This window comes from Ovis canadensis, chromosome 2, assembly GCF_042477335.2.
Source record: "Ovis canadensis isolate MfBH-ARS-UI-01 breed Bighorn chromosome 2, ARS-UI_OviCan_v2, whole genome shotgun sequence".
NCBI classification, from domain to species: Eukaryota; Metazoa; Chordata; class Mammalia; order Artiodactyla; family Bovidae; genus Ovis; species Ovis canadensis.
In genome coordinates this window covers 251017488-251038832 of record NC_091246.1, presented here as the reverse complement: position 1 = coordinate 251038832, position 21345 = coordinate 251017488, and the positions used below count along the sequence as shown (strand labels likewise).

The 21345-nt window shown below is 38.2% G+C and overlaps 1 protein-coding gene across 27 annotated transcripts in view; it reads right to left on the bottom strand.

The window, feature by feature from the left end:
• The window catches only part of EIF4G3 (eukaryotic translation initiation factor 4 gamma 3), a 355715-nt gene that overhangs the window by 77519 nt on the left and 256851 nt on the right, over nt 1–21345 (bottom strand). For all 27 annotated transcript variants that reach the window (XM_069579148.1, XM_069579151.1, XM_069579145.1 and 24 more), the window contains 3 exons: nt 8439–8527; nt 3711–3957; nt 1595–1728 (listed from right to left, as the gene is read on the bottom strand). In XM_069579148.1, coding sequence (XP_069435249.1) covers nt 1595–1728; nt 3711–3957; nt 8439–8527 — 470 coding nt within the window. The remainder of the gene's footprint in view (nt 1–1594; nt 1729–3710; nt 3958–8438; nt 8528–21345) is intronic.

Here is a 21345-nt window from a genome sequence, read left to right as displayed (position 1 = left end):
GACAACAAATCTCAAAAGGAGACAACTTTCATGTAGGATGACTTTATTTTTTGGTTGTGCCACAGGGCTTGTGGGATCTTAGTTCCCCAACCAGGGATTGAAAACTGGATCCCCAAAATTAAAGCGCCAAGTCCTAACCACTGGACTGCCAGTGAATTCTCCATGATGATCCATTTTAAAATCTCATTTTGTCTGCTTTGTTAATCGGAGATATCTGGCTTTGTAGTGACTACAGACTCAGCAAAGCTAAGTAGATTAGTGAGAAATCAATTTATCATCGGCCAAAGTCATACAGATAAGGCAGGCAGACAGGAAAAAACATTTTCTAAGAGGACAGTCTCATTCAGTGCGCATAACAAAGCTTGTCCTCTGAATACTGAAGTAGTCTTAAATTAGTACCACCACTCATTCAATCGTCTTCCCATAAGCACTTAAGAAAGAAGACTTGGCAAGAAAAGGAAGAAGATCTGTTGCTCTGAGAGAATAAATGCTACAAATAAGGTCTGGATAAGCAGCTACAGGGATTCTCAATAAGAACTGGATCTCACTCTGCAAGAACGTTACCAACTACACTTTACTTAGGGATTAACAGTTCCTCTGTAAAACATGAGCTCAGTCACCAGAACTGGTTCATCACTAATGTATGTAAAATTATTCTGGCAAATATACACCTGACTTTACATCTTTAAATTGATGAACAGATGAAATAAACACTGACTGTACTAATTTTCTGTATGTACGATTAAAATCAGATGTAAAGAAAAAGGGTATCTATCTATTTGCACAGGATTAAAGACTCATCCTCCTATAAGTATCTACTGGAGAAATTCTGAGTTATACACTATTGGAATTATGTTTCCTCCCACTTAAGTTTGATCTGTCAAATACTTACCTAGGTTTCTGACCTATCCTCAATGCTACTCTAATTCCCTATTGAGATTTTAGCACAGTGCATAAACAGGTCTACATCTCCTTAAGCGTATTAGCCCTAAAGACACACAATTTTCACCTTATCACTAGGAAATAGCAGCCAACAATAAATTTTAAAACTTTACCACTCAAATATGAGCCAAACCCCATAATTACTATGAGCTACAGTAAACCTAAGACCCAATAATGCTTAATGAAACATTTAATTCAAATGTCACTTTAACCATTTCTAAAAAGTGCTCATACTTCACATATTATGGGGGCTTCCTCAGAAGCTCAGCTGGTAAAGAATCCACCTGTAATGCAGGAGATCCCTGTTCGATTGCTGGGCTGGGAAGATCTGCTGGAGAAGGAACAGGCTACCCACTTCAGTATTCTTAGGCTTTCCTGGTGGCTCAGATGGTAAAGAATCCACCTGTACGGCGGGAGACCTAGGTTCGATCTGTGGCTTGGGAAGATCCCCTGGAGAAGGGAGTGGCTACTTACTACAATATTCTGGCCTGGAGAATTCCATGGACAGAGGAGTCTGACAGGCTACAGTCCATGGGGTCACAAAGAGTTGGACACGACTGAGCGACTTTCACTTTCTTTTCACATATTTGCCCTGATAGTTAAAAACCAGTTCTCACCAAAAGACATAGCTTTCACTGAGTGCTCAGCTTACCTTGTCAAGAACCACATCACTGATGGGAGGCAGGCCCTCTGGTTTCTGAATACATGCTGGCATGAATTGGAAATCCAGCAAAAACTCCCTGTCATACTGCTTCTTGCCTTCCGAATCAGGAGGCTTCCAGGATTCTGAAAAAAGGAGAGCAGGCAGACAACAGTCTATAACACCACTGTATGTATATCCAGCAAGAACATAAGCTGACTCCAATATTTCATCTCATCATATGCAAACAAAACCACAAAGAAAACAATGAGCTACAGTCAGAAAGCATCATGGGAAGATTTAAACTGTTATTTGTTCTTCATCCCTTTTGGATACCTCTGAAGAGTAACCTGAAGTAAGGTGCTCCAGGAACCATACTTGCACATAAGCAGACTTTGTGTAAGTCTGGGACACGAATAATCCTCATTAAATAAATCACCAAGTCTTTTTTAAAAATAGTTTTTAAAAGTTGTACTCCATTTACAGTTATTACAAAATACTGGTTGTATTTCCCAAGTTGTACAATACATCCTTGTAGACTATCTTATGCTCCACAGTTTATATATAATACTTTTGGTTTCCTGCAAAAGGAGGATACTTTTGAACGTTACTATGGAGAGGGGAAAAAAGGTAACAGGACATAAAACACAAAACTAAATAACTTATTAAAGATTCTGAACTCTAAGCAGACTATAGATTCCCCTCTCCCCTAATTACAGTTTAATCTGAAGAAAATAATGGATCTGCTTGCTGAGCCAACTAAACTCGGAAAAGACATATACCTTTGTCCAAGAATCCTGTCACTAAACATATTCTTAGCTAATACTTTTCATATGAATATTAAAGTAGTTTTTAACCACAGTACTTTTTTTTTGCTACTATTACTATTACTTCAGTTATCATTAACAATCCTATCATAACATAAAGCTGGAAAATTTCTTGAAATTTTTACTGTTACTAAAACCAAGTCACAGTTTTTTCTTTTAATTAACCAAACACTCATCAAAACCAGGCCCCTGACAGCACACTGTATCCTGTTTCATCTTAGTGGTTCTTAGCACACAAGTCACAGACTGCCTGACACTATGTGAGAATTCTGCAGATACTTTACTACATTATATTTATTAAAACATACACAGTTTATTAGGATCTGAATTTTGAGTTGCCTTTACCCCCGATTACTGATGGTATATATTACAGAGGCAAAAAGCAGTTAGTCAGTCAGGATAGTCGGGGCCACTAGTTGTGCATTTCATCTTTGCCAAACTGAAGGCTAAAAATACAATGTACACAGTCCTAAAAATGACAACAGCAATTCAATCCCTGAAGAAGGATTGATGGTAGTCCAAGTGCTTGGTGATACAAGCCTAGATCTTTAGGAGAAATTTCAGTATTTTGAGCCCTAAGGTTAAAAACAAAATTTACAATAGAATAACCTTACAATTTCATAAGGCCCATTCCAAGTATTTCACTGCTAGTGTTTTCACTAAATATTAATGATTAGTATATGAAGATGGGATCAATCAAAGGCTTTCAAAAATTTCTGACTACAACTCACAGTAAGAAACACAGTGATTTCATGACCCTGAACAAACACACACATATATAAAGTTAAAAAAAAAAAAAATTCCCCCTATATCTTATAGGGCACTTCCACATCGCTGGTGCTTAATAACTTAGTATACTGATTCTGACTCCCTACCAGAGTTCAGCTCTACAGAGTGATTTCCACCAACAAAGTTAGTTCCAGCTTCCTGAAACAACAAGTATACTATCTCAAGGAACATGGTCACCATATCTGAAACATCTCTATTAAAATGAATAAATTAAATTCCTCTTGTCAAATTTTACCAGCCTAGCACTGACTGATTTCCTCTGGCAGCAGCTCTTCCAATGCCAGTGAAAGCAGAGTACCAGCCAGCATCAGGTATCACTTCCGCCAACAAAGGACTCTCTGGATTTGCTAGTCAGTCAAGTATGCCTGCTGCTTTATTCTGTAAACATTACACTGTGATGAGCCTCTTCCTTCCATCCAATATTTCTTTAGGAGGAGGCAACATTTCTCTAAGCTGCAGTAGAGTGAAGAGGAGAACAAAAAACAGACCCAGGAAGACAGGGATAAACTTACCTGATTTAAATGGGAATGTGACCCCTTCACCAGAACTATCAGTGGAGCCTGAATTAGCATCTATTCCTTCACCCTCAGAAACACTCTCAGCACCATTACGTACAGGCTCAGCTGCTTCTCCATTTTCTTCCACAGTTTTCACGTTTTTTAGGTCAGAGGGGTCTCTTTCAGGATGAAACCCTTGGCTCATTTTATCCTGTTCAGATTCAAGTATTTTGTCACCTGAAAGCTCCTCTTCAGCTTTAGGCTAAAGCATAAGTGAACACAGAGGTTAATATTCTTTTCACTGTGTGTAAATACACATGAAGACCCATACTTATCCCCTCAGAAAAGCATAAGAAAACATATCACTCAAGATAAGGATGTCTGTGTTCAGCTTACGGTACTAGAATGGTAAGTTTATTTAAAACGCTTTTCTCATTTCATCTCCTGGGATAAATCAGACAATTCCAAAGGCGATTGAAATGCTTTAACATGACTAATGAAATCTAAATATACTAAAGTTTAAAAAGGAAAGAACTGTTAATCTCTGGAACTTGACGGACATGAAAGAGTCAGAATCTAAATCAAGCTCTCCTACCCTTGCCATTAGTGCTCAGCAAATATAAAAAGAAACACTAGAGGGTATGTTTTGTGTTGTCCTCTGGCTGTGGAAAAAGAGTTCAATGAACAGTTTAAAGTGTCTAACTCCAACAAAGCTGACCATCGCTCCTTTAACAAGGAGGTCACTTGTTGGTTAAAATCTATTTTGTGTATTGGTTCTTAGAATTCTCTGAGGTTATGACCTTATTCAAATCATACTGGCACACAGTCTCCCAGGGAGAAATCTGGGTTCCAGTGCATCCTATTTTTAAAAGGCAAAACAGAATTAAACTTATTCACCAGATTATTTCTGACCATCTCAGTTTCAGATACAGCAACAACAACAAAGTATTTCTTGAGGGCACATCAACCATTAAAACTCCTGGAGGCAAAGTTAGCAATGAACTTTAAAGTCTTTCTTTTTCATTAAAGGAAACACTCTGGAAATAATCTTTTGAAAGAAGCACTCAGAGGAAATAAGAACTTACCACAAATTCCAGTTGATAAATTCACATAAGGAGAGCCAAATTAGAGGCTCTATTGAATTGGCTGAACAGAGGATGGTATTAAAAAATGTCATATACACCAGGAAGTAGTTACCCCAACTGATTTATGAAAAAAAATTTTAAATAGTTGCAAACCCAACTTTGTTAAGTGAAATATTATAAAAGATATAATACTAATAAATTTTCTACTAACATCAGATTGAGGACAAGAGGAGAAGGGAGTGACAGACAATGAGATGGTGGGATGGCATCACTGACTCAATGGACATGAGTTTGAGCAAACTCCTGGGAGATAGTGAAGGACGGGGAAGCCGGGAGTGCTGCAGTCCATGGGGTCGCAAAGAGCTGGACACCACCCAGCAACTGAACAACAGAACAATCAGATCATTCGGAAAAGATGCTAGATTTTAAAATGCTATCAACAGAAACAGATGGTTTTAAGGCCGTATTTTCTAAAATGGAACTAAAATGTTCATGCAAACACACCCACACACATGCTTCCTCGTTTCCAACAGAAATAAATGTTGAAAATGATTTATCAATATTTTTATAAAACATGGCAGAAACTGAGGCATCTTTTACGTTTTAAGAAAAAACTGATCTACCAAGTTTGAATCATACATTAGCAGCCTCGTTTTTTCTTATTCTATACTCAACTATAATCGAAATTCAAAAACTTCCCTGTAATACCACTGTATGATTAAGTATAGGTCGTCAAGATCTTGGGCTTCCCTGATAGCTCAGTTGGTAAAGAATCTTCCTGCAATGCAGAAGACCCCGGCTCGAATCCTGGGGAAGGGATAGGCTACCCACTCCAGTATTCTTGGGATACCCTTGTGGCTCAGCTGGTAAATAATCCGCCTGCAATGCAGGAGACCTGGGTTCGATCCCTGGGTTGGGAAGAGCCCCTGAAGAAGGGAAAGGCTACCCACTCCAGTATTCTGGCCTGGAGAATTAATTCCATGGACTGTATGGGGTTGCAAAGAGTCAGACACAACTGAGCGACTTGCACTTTCACTTTCTTTCATCAAGATCTTTAATAAATTGGCATGTGAGTCTGCAAATAGTTCTTAAACTTATTACAGAGTAGTATAACCACATTATACATCATACAGAAATCTTATTTCAGGTCCTGGAAAGGTGAAAAAATGCTATTTTAGAGAGAAAAGTTTATTGAGTCATCTCTGTATCTAAACTCAACAACAGATGATCTGTCAGATATAAACAAAGGATGCACTGCTGAGAAAGTCCATTTCTAACTGGAAAAAAAAAAGTATAAAGAAACTTGGCCCATGAATGACAAACCATATTTCAGAACACAAAGAATTAATGAGGTGTCTGAGGCACACTGTTAGATGGGATATTTCTCAAGGGAATCCATAAAAAAAACAGTTCCATTAAATACTTGATGATTACTTTTCCTTAGGCAGGATGGATTTCTATTCAACTAGTTTATAATTATCTAACCATTCTTGAACTGTTTATTCAGAAAACCAGATTGAAAAAAGAAAGCACTTTATTGCCTAGACTCTCAAAGCAAACATTTTTATAGGAACTTACTAAATAAGAATTTAGTTAACAAAACTGTCTGCTTAATGCAAGAATTTTTTCATGTGCCAGAAAATCAGACTGACAATTACATATGTAATGATGGATGAAATATCCAAAAAGTTTAAAATACATTTTTGGTTGCCTTGAATAACAATTTTAAGATGAATCATCCTTCACACTATCTTTTTAAAGAATTTGGTTAAATACTTGCAATGATGTAACAACTCAATATAGAACCTAAAATATGCTGATCCCTGAAAAACTTTCTTTTAAAGGCTGAGAAAAACCTGAGAAAAAGATAGCATGACGATCAATGAAAAATTAAGACAATGACAACCAATATTTACTAAACTACTCTAGTAAATACTTAATTTTAGAATGACTAGGGACTAGGATTTCTGGAAAAAGTATGCATGCAAATGACCAAATATCTTAAGTTAAGAAAACAGTGACTGGTTCAAAATGAGCCTAAACAATTCTCATGCATGAAGAGTAATAATCTAAAGCAGGTTCAGCAAATTATGGACCATGGGCCAATAGCGGGCCCCTTACCCACTTTTGTACTGTGCGCAAGGTAAGGATGTGTTTGTGTACACTTGTAACGTTGGAAAAATATTTCAAGGAAGAATATTTTATGAAATGTGAGTATTACATAAAATTCATATTTCAATGTTCACCAACAAACTTTCACTGAAATATAGCCACTCATACATTTCACACATTGTCCATGGTTGCTTTGGGGCTACAGCAGTAGAGCTGAGAAATTGCCACATGGACCCTAAGTCTGCAAAGCCTGATCTAGTTACTATCTGGACTGTTACACATGGAAAGTTCGTCAACCCTTGACCTAAAGACGAGGATGAAAATCTGGAAGCAAAGGAATGGTGACCTATCCATTTAATATTCAATAATGCTTTTTAAAAGGCCACAGGGTAAAGGAACATAAAGTATAATAAAAGAAAGTGAATAAATTACAGCTGACTCTAAAGATAAACCCATCTGTGAAGCTCTTACAGCCATACCAGGAATGTATGCGATCCCCCTGCCTCTGGAAGGTATTTTATTCTTTGTAGGAGCAACATTTTCTTGTTCAGCTGCAAAAGGAGTGTAGTAACTATTTGCACCTCTATAACTTATTGCCAATTCTTACCCCCTGATAACCACAATGAAATCATACCCGTGAAACATTTTAGAGGTTGCTATGGGACAACTGTGACATCAACAGAGCATCATGTTAAGAGCAACGACAGGACAGGGAGAAGTAACAAAGAGGCACTGTGAACAGCCTGAAGAGGGTAAGAATTATAACTAGATAGAAAAGTTTTATAAACCAAATGCATTTAAAGTTATTTAAAAATGATTTCTACATTTTAATGTTATCATCTTAAACATTCAATGAAAATTACTTTAATAAAGTAGACATAAGAACTCAAAAAAAAAGAAAAAAAAAGAAACGCGGAAATTGTTTATATTATTCTTCTTTAAAAGCTGTAGTATGTAACAGCAGGCATATTGAGATTAGAGCCCATGAAACTGGTAGAGCACGGCTTAGGACGAAACCTGACAAGCTTTGAGGAAAAGCTTGTCCTGGACCTGGTGTGCAGTGTCCTACAGCAAAATCCATGCCTTAGTTCAAGCCATATGAGAAAAGCCACGTTACTGGGATGCAGGTAAAGGACAATAGATTCAAACTCAGTTTCCTTAAAATACACTTGATGATTTCCACCAGGACAGCTAATAGGCATTTGAAAAAAAAAACCCCACTTAAAAAAAAAAAAAACACGAGATTAGTCTTTACATGTGGTAATATAAGGGGAAAATTAACAATACTTATTTTTGCTATTTGAGAAGTATTTTTAAAAAGAAAGAAGAATTCAGTGAAATTGAATAAGCTATCTACAAAAAATTCAACAACCTATAAAAAACCACCTATAAAAAATTCTTCAAATGGATTAAAAAAAAATCAGACTCTGAGCTTGACATATTTACTTGGAAAACAGAATCTCAAAAGTTATAAACACACACTTTTCTAAGAAAACAGCACCACTGTTCTGAAGATGAGCTGAAGATATTTACAGCTGTCCCTTACCTCTGATTCTGCCTCTAACAACTCTTCAGTGGCTCGGGTCCGGTCTTTTGGTTTCTTCCACATCTTTGGTGCAGGTATAGCTGTCTGAGCTGAAACAGAAGAGCAGGCTGCCATTACTTCCCACTGCAAAAATTGAAAATATTAGGTCTAAACGATACTTCTATTCAAATTTAGCAAAAAAAGAGCTTCCTGCACAGTCAGGAGACGGATGGATGATAAATGAAGAACGGTGTAATTGTGGCCCAAAGACTGCAATGGCAAATGTCTTAGGCACAAATTGTTCACATTAGCTCACACAGCCTTCAAACAGTGGCCCAAGTTCCTCCTATTTCATGGTTAGGACAAACCAAGCCACAAAATTCAGTATGAAGTGAGTATCTACATAAGAAACTGGGCTACCAGCCAATTCTAGACTTGGGCCTGTTTCTGTTGTTAATCGACTATGTGATCTTAAGCAAGTAACACTTTCCAGGTACTATCATACTCAACTATAAAGTGTAAGACTGCTGCTGCTGCTGCTAAGTCGCTTCAGTCGTGTCCGACTCTGTGCAACCCCATAGACGGTAGCCTACCAGGCTCCCCTGTCCCTGGGATTCTCCAGGCAAGAACACTGGAGTGGGTTGCTATTTCCTTCTCTAATGCGGGAAAGTGAAAAGTGAAAGTGAAGTCGCTCAGTCGTGTCCGACTCTTAGCGACCCCATGGACTGCAGCCTACCAGGCTCCTCCGCCCATGGGATTTTCCAGGCAAGAGTACTGGAGTGGGGTGCCATTGCCTTCTCCGAAGTATAAGACTAAGATAGATGATATCTAAGGTGCCTTTAAGCCACAAAACACACTGAATTCCAGATTTTGCTTTAAACAGCCAGCAGAAGTAAACTTTGATAAAGGTTTCATTAGGTAGGCAGCACCTGCACAACACCGAGCTCTCGCTTCACCTCGACACTGGGGGCTTACCCTTTCATACGGCTGGGGTGAAAATTAAGGAGGAAATAGGTAATGTGTTTTTTCTGGTTGTGCTGCACGCCTTGCCGGATCTTAGTTCCCTGACCAGGGATCAAACCAAAGCATGAGTCCTAACCACTGAACCACCAGGAATTCCCAGAATTTTTATTGAATTATTCTACTGTTTCAGAAGTTCCACCTGGAAACCTAAGCTTGCAAAGAATTTTTACAAATTTACTTGGCTTACAAAGTCCACAAAAATCAACCTTTGGACATACAGTTTAAAGATACTTGGAACATCAGAAAGCAAATAAAACATGTTTTAAAGGATCTCACAGAAGGCAGTCAGTGGTGCAGAATGGTAAAGAATCTGCCTGCAACGCAAGAGACCTGGGTTTGATCCCTGGGTTGGGAAGATCCCCTGGAGAAGGGAATGGCACCCATTCCAGTATTCTTGCCTGGAAAATCCCATGGACAGAGGAGCCTACAGGTCATGGGGTCACAGAATTGGACATGACTAAGTGACTTCAGATGAGACCGGAAGGCAGCAGGAGTCAAAAGCAAGCAGTGAGGTTCTAAGGCAGATGGGAAGGGAGGGGAGAGTCAAAGAAAGGCCACTTTATAAACAAACAGAAAGTGAGTGAACACAAAGTCGAAGGAACCATCTAATCTAATTCCTGACAGAAATAAAAGGTCGCACTGAGACAAAACCAACCAATCTCTCTGGGTGATTGATTCAAATCTTCTTTGGAAGAATGGTACAATACAAATACTCACACTGGTGTTGGGAACAAGGAAAAAGAGACATTTAATAATCTTCTCAAAACTACTGCACCATCATAAAAATACTCTGTAAATCTCTTTTATTACCCACTCCTCAAACCAACTTGTCTTTATCTTTCCCTCTACAGACCATATGAACGAGAAAACATTATTAGAACAACAGCTATTGTTCCTTCGCAGCTTACCCAAGGTAAACCATTTTCTCAAAGTATGGAACTCAGATTATGGTAACTACAGGTGGATTTAAATTCGGTTTTGCCTCAGCCTTATCATGAATATGTATATTCAAGTATTAATAATTGTATGTGTGATACGTGATGGTCTCTCTTCATTTTTTATGGATCTTTTGATTTTATATAACCAGTCTGTTTTATGTGCATCTCTCCAAAATGTTTGTAATTCTGCTTTCATAGAAGAATTCTTTTTAAGAATTACAGAGTTTGAGGAACCTGTACATTAAAATTAAAACTTCATTTCATATATACATGAATTCAGCTTTAATTTTCATTCATGCAAAAGGGAAGACCACTTTCTGAAGGATTTCCTCTAAACCAAAAAAACCAAAGATGTAGATACACTTTTCCTTCAAAACTGTATCAAACGAACCCAAAACATTAAAACATTTCTCCCATGGGTAACATTAACACATTTAATATGCTTTTTTAGAAAAAATCAGCTACTTGCACAGCAGGAATTGTTACTCTGTTCAAGCCGCTAAAGTTTTGATTTAAAGTAATAATTCACAAAAAGAAGTGAGAGAAAGCACACACCTCCTTAGGAGATACTCAGTCCTTTAAAAAAGTGGACACAGATACACACCGTGTGTCTACTGACTGTGATATACAGCCCCTCTCCTACCTTTACTGATGGAAGGGTGCAGAAACCTGCGGGTGTGCTAGAGTGGGGAGGAGAAGTAGGGGACCAGGGAGGAAGTGAGGGAGGAGGAGAGACAGACAGGAACACCAGCTGCCAGATTTAAAGGACAATTAATACCAAATTAGAAGAAGGGAAGTAAGTTTAGGATACTGTCTCAGATTTGTTCTTTCGTTTCTAGTCTATTTCTGATGCCTATGTCTTAATTAGGCCCTTATTGCTGCACTGATTTAACTATGAAAGAGGCTCAACTCACTGCCCCTGTCCTTCACTACCTCCGGGAGTTTGCTCAAACTCATGTCCATTGAGTCAGTGATGCCATCCAATCATCTTATCCTCTGTCACCCCCATCCCCTCTTGCCCTCAATCTTTCCCAGCATCAGGGTCTTTTCGAACAAACTGGCTCTTTGCATCAGGTGGCCAAAGAATTTACAATTCAGCTTCAACATCAGCCCTTCTAATAAACACTCAGGATTGATCTCCTTTAGGATGGACTAGTTGGATCTCCTTGCAGTCCAAGGGATTCTCAAGAGTCTTCTCCAACACCACAGTTCAAAAGCATCAATTCTTCGGCGCTCAGCTTTCTTCATAGTCCAACTCTCACATCTATACATGACCACTGGAAAAACCATAGCCTCGACTAGACAGACCTTTGTCAGTAAAGCAATGCCTCTGCTCTTTAATACGCTGACTAGGTTTGTCGTAGCTTTCCTTGCAAGGATCAAGTGTAATTTCACGGCTGCAGGCAGCATCTTGGAGCCAAAGAAAATAAAGTCTGTCGCTGTGTCCACTTTTCCCCCGTCTATTTGTCATGAAGTGATGGGACCAGACGCCATGACCTTAGTGTTTTGAATGCTGAGTTTTGAGCCAATGTTTTAACTCCTCTTTCAACTTCATCAAGAGGCTCTTTAGTTCTTCTTTGCTTTCTGCCATTAACGTGGTATCATCTATATATCTGAGGTTGTTGATATTTCTCCCAGCAATTCTGATTCCAACTTATGATTCATTCAGTCTGGCATTTTACATGACGTACTGAACAGAAGTTAACTTTCCCAATTCTGAACCAGTCTGTTGTTCCATGTCCAGTACTAACGGGTGCTTCTTGTCCTGCATACAGGTTTCTCAGGAGGCAGGTAAGGTGGTCGGGTAGGAATTCATATTTGTTGACTGAATAAGTAATAGCAGTTCTCTGTTAAAGAGGTATTATTGACATTCCCAAGACAAATTCTTTTCCCCTTGCTTGCATTAAGGCACCATAGGGCAAGAGACAATCTTGCATGAGATTCACAATGACCTGAATTTAGAGACATCTAATGGAGCATTCCCAACTTTCCATAAGAAGTCAACTCTCAGAGGAACACTGATTTCCTACCTCTTTAAAACAGAGAATTTTGTTGCTGTTTACTGTCTTAAGTCATGTCCAACTCTTTCATGACCCCACCGACTGTAGCCTGCTAGACTTCTCTGTTCATGGGATTTTCCAGGCAAGAATACTGCAGTAGGTTGCTATTTCCTTCTCCAGGGGATCTTCCCAACCCAGGGAATCAAACTCATGTTTCCTGCATTGGCAGGCAGATTCTTTACCACTGAGCCACCCAGGAAGCCCCCAAAACAGAGAATAAGAAAATTCAAAGAAAGAAAAGCTATGATTTCAAGATTTTTGCTAATTTTTATATTACTGGATGGAAAATGTTTTTCTTCAGAGCTCTTTTTATGAAATTACTAATATAAAGTCTGAAAAAATATTGGGGATATAGACAAGTTTAATCACTGGGTTTTAATAAATAAATGGAACTACATCAAACTAAAAAGTTTCTGCACATCATTAAACCATCATCAAAGTGAAAAGGCACCTGACTAAACAGGAGAAGATATCCGCAAATCATGTATCTAATAATGGGCTAATATTCAAAATATATAAAGAACTCACGCAAATCAACAACAAAATTCCAACGAAACTGATTTTAAAAAATGGGCAGATGATCTGAACACACATTTTCCCAAAGACAATATACAGATGGCCCACAGGCACATGAAATATGCTCTGTACCACTTATTATCAGGAAAATGCAAATCCAAATCACAAGGCAATAGCAACTGTACCTGTCAGAATGGCTACTATTGAAAAGATGAGAAATAACAAATGTTGGAGAGGATGTAGAGAAACGGGAACCTTTGTACATTGTTGCTGGGAGTGTAAATTCTTGTAGCCACTACAGGAAATAGTACAGAGATTCCCCCCAAATTTAAAAACTGAACTACCACACAACCAAGGTATTCCATTTCTGGGTATTTATCTGAAGAATATGGAAACACTAATTTTAAAAAATATATGCACCCCTGTATTTAATGCAGCATTATATGCAACAGCTTAGATATGGAAACGACCTAAATGCCTACTGATGGCTAAACGCATAAAGATTCAGGGTGTGCACACACACCCACACAGACACACACACACAGACCACTATACAGCCATAGAAACAATGAAGTCCCAGGTGGCTCAATGATAAAGAATCCGCCTGCCAATGCAAAAGACGTGGGGGTCAATGCTGGCTTGGGAAGAGCCCCTGGAGGAGGAAACGGCAGCCCACCCTACTATTCTTGCTTGGGGAGTTTTATGAACCGAGGAATGCGATGGGCAATAGTCCACGGGGTCGCAGAAGAGTTGGTCATGACTTAGCAGCTAAAGAACCACCATTTGTGACAACAGGCATGGACCCTGCAGGCACTGTGCTAAGTGACGGAAATCAGATGGGGAAGACAGATACTGCATGATTTCACTCACGTGGAATACAGAGCAAACAAAATAAAAACAGACTCACAGACACAGAGCACAGGCCAGCTGTTACCAAAGGGGAAAGCGGGAGGGAAAAAGGGGCGAAGGGAGTCAACTGCATTGCGGTGGAAAGTGAGCAGACCTGCAGTGCTGACCACTCAGCAGTGTACGCAGATGCAGAACTATAAAGCTGTATGCCCAAAACCTCCACAAGTTCAAAGAAAACAAAAGGGGGGGACGCTTTACTACTGGTAAGGCAAGGTCCCAAGTACATTGTCACAGGGTTGTATATAAACAGTAGAATGTTCCAATAATGGAATTTGCAGTGAGAGGCCCCACTCTTTAATACCCACTTCTTTTTTTAAAAACTATTTTTAATCATTTGGCTGCACCGGCTGTTAGTTGCAACACACAGGATCTCTAGTTGTGGCATGCAGTTTCTTAGCTGTCACATGTGAGATCCAGGAATCGAGCCCAGGTCCCCTGCACTGGGGGCTCAGAGTCTTAGCCACTGGACCACCAAGGAAATCCCCAACACCCACTTCTAATCCCTTCTCATTACTGTCTCCATCCCCTTCCGATATTTTTCCTTTTATCCCCCTCAACAGATTTGAAAGCCTAAAAGTCACAATAAATTATTCTGATTATATCATATTCAAGAACTCTGTCTAGAGTTCTTGAGGATGGGCATCTTATCCTCTCCTTTTTCCTGCCATAGATCCTTGTGAGAACCAAGGTAATTTTGATGATTTATTTAAGGAACAGGGGCAGAACACAGAAAATAAAACCCAAGTGAGAGAAGGATTAAGTTTTTACAAAGGAGACGTAAATAACTAGAAGAGAATTACGGTGATAATACGCGAGAATGATAGGGTCACTGAGAGATGTCTGTCAAACAAAAGAAACACTAGAACGTAGGTCAGTCAGGGCCTCTTCAGTCTTCTGAGGTGCTGCTGTTTGACATGGATAGATGGACTGACAGTTATCCTCCCCCGCATCTGTTAGAAAAAGGCTCTCTGCTCTAGGACTGCGGCACAGAAGCTGAAGCAGTGTAAGCAAGACTCCACAGGGCCTAGCACTGAAACCAAGAAGGAAGTATAAGGAAAAGATGAGTCTAGACTTAAATTCCACCAAAATATACATCTACAACACAATTAAAAAATTTTTACTTCTAGTTTTAACATGAAATACCATCACAGTAAGAATCAAATCATAGGTTTATTGATCTTATTGATGTTAATCAATAACTACTTTTCAGTTTTATGATTCTTTTTTTCCCTATTATTCCCTGTTTTCTATTTTTTATTTTCTCTATTATCTTTATTATTTCCTTTGGGTTTACTTTTCCTTTCCTTCTTTTTTTAATGTAAAATTTCAGCTTTACTGATGTATAAACGACATAAAAATTGTAAGATATTTAAAGTGTACACAAGGCGATGGCATCCCACTCCAGTACTCTTGCCTGGAAAATCCCGTGGACGGAGGAGCCTGATAGGCTGCAGTCCATGGGCTCGCGAAGAGTCTGACACTGAGTGACTTCACTTTCACTTTCTTGCATTGGAGAAGAAAATGGCAACCTACTCCAGTGTTCTTGCCTGGAGAATCCCAGGGACAGGGGAGCCTAGTGAGCTGCCGTCTATGGGGTCGCACAGAGTTGGACACGACTGAAGCAACTTAGCAGCAGTGGTGATTTAATATATGCACAGACATACACTGGAAAGGATTCCTCCATCTAGTCAACACACCCATCACCTTATACATTTATCTTTTTTTAATTGGTAAGAACACTGAATTTCTATTCTCTTGGCAAATTTCAGGTATACAATAGTTATTAAGTACAATCACCAAGATTTACGTTAGATCTCAGACATTATTCATCTTATAAAATTTGCTCATTTAATAGTTTCATCAGATGGAGGCTGACTGAATAATTTGAGACCATTCTCACTTTTAAAATGGTCATTTAGTGGTGTCAACTGCTGCCTGAGTACTATCCTGGTAGTGTGGTAGGGAGTATGACATACTGCCGCAGATATCCACATCACAGTCCCTGGACATTGTGAGTATGTTACCTGACATGACCAAAGTGCTTTTGCAGATGTGATTAAGTTTAAGGGATCTTGATAGTTCAGTTCAGTTCAGTCACTCAGTTGTGCCCAACTCTTTGGGACCCCAGGGACTGGAGCACGCCAGGCCTCCCTGTCCATCACCAACTCCTGAGTTTACTCAAACTCATGTCCATTGAGTCGGTGATGCTATCCAACCATCTCATTTTCTTTCACCCCGTTCTCCTCTTGCCCTCAATCTTTCCCAGCATTAGGGTCTTTTCAAATGAGTCAGTTCTTTGCATCAGGTAGACAAAGTACTGGAGTTTCAGCCTCAACGTCAGTCCTTCCAATGAATACCCAGGACTGGTCTCCTTTAGAATGGACTGGTTGGATCTCCTTGCGGTCCAAGGGACTCTCAAGAGTATTCTCCGATAGCAAAGTTCAAAAGCATCAATTCTTCAGCACTCAGCATTCTTCATAGTTCAACACTCACACCCATACATGACCACAGGAAAAACCAGAGCCTTGACTAAATGGACCTTTGATGGCAAAGTAATGTTTCTGCTTTTTAATATGCTGTCTAGGTTGGTCATAACTTTCCTTCCAAGGAGCAAGCGTCTTTTAATTTCATGGCAGCAGTCACCATCTGCAGTGATTTTGGAGCCCCCAAAAATAAAGTCTGCTGCGGTTTCCACTGATTCCCCATCTATTTGCCATGAAGTGATGGGACCGGATGCCATGATCTTCATTTTCTAAATGTTGAGTTTTAAGCCAACGTTTTCACTCTCCTCTTTCACCAAGAGGCTCTTTAGTTCTCCAAGGAATCTTGACAGGGAGATTATTATCCTGGAGTAACCCAATGGATCCAATGTGATCAAAAGGATTCTTTCACGGGGCGAGGGGGAGGAGAGGAGGCAGGAGAAATGAACAGATAAGAATATGCTATGTTGCTGGCTTTCAAGATAGAGGAAGGGCCCCCAAGGCAAGGAATATATGTATCTCTGAAAGATGGAAAAAGCAAGAGAACAGATTCTCTCACAGAGCTTCCAGAAGAAACACAGACCTGCTGATATCTTGACTTTCAGTGCAACCGAGTTTGGACTCCTGATCTCTTGAATTGTGGTGCTATGTCATAGCATCAACAGGAAAAGGATACAACCGTGAATTCTGATTTGCATTGTGGTTAGGTCAGATAATATACCTGGCTTTGACTTGAATCCTTTTAAATTTATTAAGACTTGTTTTATGACCCACAATATGGTCTGTCTGGGCAAATGGGATCTTGGCACTTCTGTATCTGCTGGTCAAGCTGGTTGTGTTGTTCAGGCCTTCTCCAGCCTCACTAAATTTCTGTCTACTGGTTCCATCAATTATGTTTTTTTAATTAAGTCAATTCAGTGTCACTACTTTTTGATTATGTGAAACGCAGTTAAATATATTAAATAATTAATGATTTTGTATGCTAATTTTAACAGTCAGTCATGAATCAGTTTTGATTATTTTTCTTCTCAGTGCAAGTCATATTATATTCTCATGGTTTCATTGGTTAATTCTTGCAAACATTTGAGGAAGAAACAATATCAATTCCAAGAAACTGTATCACAATAGTGAAGAAGAGGGACTACTTATTAATTCATTCTCTGAGGTCAGCACCACCATTTACCCAAATATAAAAATACCAGAAAACGATATGCCAGTACCATTTAAGAACTTGATGCAAAAAAACTACATAAATTTTTAGTAAGTCAAATTCAACAATACATGAAAAGAGAAACACCTCAAGACCAAGTTTCATCTTAGGAAAGCAAAGCTGGTTTAACATTCAAATGGAAAGTAATTAATAAAGAAAAAAGAAGACTACAACTGTCTCAAAAAACGGAGGAACAGAACTGATAAAGCCCAACATGTATTTCTGACAGAAGTAACAAATTTCTCAGCTAATCAGCAAGAACTTCTTTCATCAGACAATTCAAAACCCTACAGCCAACATCATAATGGTGAAAGACTTTTAGAAAGCTTCCTGAGATGAAGAAAAGGCAAAAATATCTACTCTCGCCGCTTCCATGCAACACTGTACTGCAGGTGCTAGCTAATGTAAGTCAAGAAAAAGAAATAGTGTATACAGTTAGATATGAAGTAAAACTGTCTTTCTTCACATATGACGTGTTTATGTAGAAAATCAGAAGAAAATCCTGTGGATTTTACAAAAATGCTAATAATTTGTGAATTTTAGCAAGCCTGCAGATTATGAGTAAAACAGTCTCCTGTATTCTCATATTTAGTTGTGAAAAATAAAAACTGAAATAAAAATACCATTTACAATAGCCATCAAAAGGCATGAATCCGACAAAATTATAAAACCTCTGTATATTAAAAATTTCAAAACATTCCTGAGTGAATTAAAGACGGCAGACTTAAATGTCAAAACACATCATGTTACTGGGTCAGAAGACTCAATACTGTAAGATATCAATTTTACCTACAGATTCAACACAAACCAAATCACATATCAACAGGTTTCACAGAGAAAAAAGTGTAGGAAAAATCTGACTCTAAAATTAACACAGAAAGGCAAGGGACCTAGAATAGCCAAAAAAAAATTGAAAATGAAGACTAAAGTTGAAGGACTTAATGTTATCTGATTTCAAGAGTTACTACAAGCCTCAGTAATCATGACAGTGTGGTACTGGTATCAAAAAAGCCAAGTAGATCAACAGAAAAAAGAAAAAAGAGAGAGAATTCAGAAACAGACCATATATAACATGTACAACATATCTTTGTAAGTTGTAAAGGAAATAAACCAGAAAAAGAATAGCCTGAAATTCTTTTACATTACTGGTGGGGATATAAAATGGCATAAATACTTGGAAAGTATTTTGCAGTTTCTTTAAAAAAAAAAAACAAACAAACAACAACTGACTCCAGGAGTTGGTGAAGGAAAGGAAAGCCTGGCGTGCTGCAGTCCACGGGCTGCAAAGAGTCAGAGACAACGGTGCGACCGAACAACAACAAAGTTCAAACGTACGCTCACATACGCTTCAGGCATTCCAGTCTAGTGATGTACTCAAGGGAAACGATAGCACATGTCCATGCAAGGTTTTAAACACGATGCTCACAGCAATTTTATCTGTGATAGCCCCAAACTGGAAACCACCCAAATGTCCACCAATAGGTGAACAAATTGTGGTATATCCATAATGTGTCAACAAATTTTTAAAAATTAGTTGCGATCATGTGCTACAATGTAGATATTTGATGTGTACAAGAAGCCAGACAAAACAGTTTATGGGTTCTGATTACATTTATGTAAAATTCTAAAAAATGCAAACTGATTTACAGTGCTAGAAAGCAGATCAGTGCTTGCCTAGGGACTGAGGTGAGGGTAGTGCAGGACAGGAGGATTTACAAACAAGAGGAAACTTTCTCAAGCAATAACTATGTTCATTATCTTGATGGTCATAATGGCTTCATGAGTATATACAGATGTCAAAACTGACAAATACACTTTAAATATGTATACATTAATTTTATATCAAATATCCTTCAATAAAGGTGTTAAAGTAGTCTTGGTGGTTTCTAATGTAAATAAAACATAAGCATATCTATGTATGCTACGAATCTGAAAAATGACAGTGTTTTTAAAGACTTAAAAAACAGCATAGACAGTATTCTTCCATTTAAAGAAAGAAACAGAAATCTATAGACCCAAGTAATGGGATTCCAGGGTCTTTTTTCTTCATCCTAACTTTTGCTGCTTTTTACCTTTTAATTTTCTTTTCAAAAATGCCAAAAATATCTTTTGAAATAAATATAAAGTAATATCCCTTTCGAGCAACTAGTGAGTTCTAGTTGCCTCAGCTGAACAGAGTGAACAATCTCTGGTATATGGTCTGCCATACATTGTGGCTCACACAAATAACCATGATAAATTACATAGGTTTATTTTAAATTTTTAAAAATGGGGTAAAACTATACAAGTTACTTTGCAAAATGCTTTATTTTTCCCTAAACTTATTATGAAAACCTCTCCAGGTTATGACACAGCTCTGTCTCATTCATTTATCAGTGACATGATACCCCACAGCACGTATGTACCATTGCTCTTGAGAAGCGTCACATTTTTGGCTCCTTTTCTTGCTACAAAACCCACTTCTAAACTTCTAAAAGTACCTATTGGTAGTTTTACTTCCTCCTTGCTCACCTCCCCAAAGCACAAACACATAAGCATGTATTTTAATAGGTACTGCCATATTTCATTCCAAAGGTAAAAGTAATTCACATTCCTACCACACATGAGTGTTAGATTTCCTCCATTCTCATAGGTATTGATATTATATCTGCCAAACTAACAGCTAAAAATGGTATCTCAACAATCATTAGTAAGAGTGAGCATTTCTCCTATTTTAATTGACTATTTCATCCTTTACTCAATATTCCATTAGATTGTTGGTTTGTTTTAACCTGCATATACTCCATAAACAGAATAACATTTAACATACTGTTGCCTTTGAATTTTATTTTGCTCCAAAATTCAAAATGTTATTGCAATTTTATAATGATTTTTCTGTAACGAATATGTATTCTGATTATAAACAATATCAACAAAAATGCCATGAACAAAACACATATATCTTAATAAATTCAAAATAAAGGCCAGGATGTCTTCTTTTTTGATAATGTCTCAAATATTTATCAATGGGCCACTTTAAAACCTAAAGGCTTTGAAATGGATTCATTTGACTTTTAAATAGCCTCACAATCTTTATGACCATATCCTTCTCTAGTTTAATGTTTCTGAGAATATTAAAGCTAGAAATGTAGCTTTTACCTTATAGTCAAAAGCAATCTCACCAGTGGTAAAAATTTTACTAGTAACCCACTTAACATACCTTTGCTATTCTATACAATCAAAGACTTGAACAAATTGAGAATGCATTATTTAGAATCTGAGCTCTTTAAAGTTAAGAACTGCATCTTACTGGTCTCCTTTGTATATCCAGCATCTAATATAGTCCGGTGGTGGTGGTTTAGACACTAAGTCGTGTCTGACTCTTGCGACTCCATGGACTGTAATCTGCCAGGCTCCTCTGTCCATGGGAATTCTCCAGGAAAAATACTGGAGTGGGTTGCTATTTCCTTCTCAAGGGCTAATACAGTATATGCCCACCTAAAATCTATTAATCAACAAATGCCCTGCAATCAAAATTGAATAGAAAGTTAAGGACTCTCTACACCAGTAAACACTGTTTCGATCTTTTTGTATGTTCAAGCTGGTTTTAGAAAAGGCAGAGGAACCAGAGATCAAACTGCCAGCATCTGCTCGATCATGGTAAAAGCAAGGGAGGTCCAGAAAAACATGTATTTCTGCTTTATTGACTATGCCAAAGTCGTTGACTGTGTGGATCACAATAAACTGTGGAAAATTCTGAAAGAGATGGGAATATAAGACCACCTGACTTACCTCATGAGAAACCTATATGCA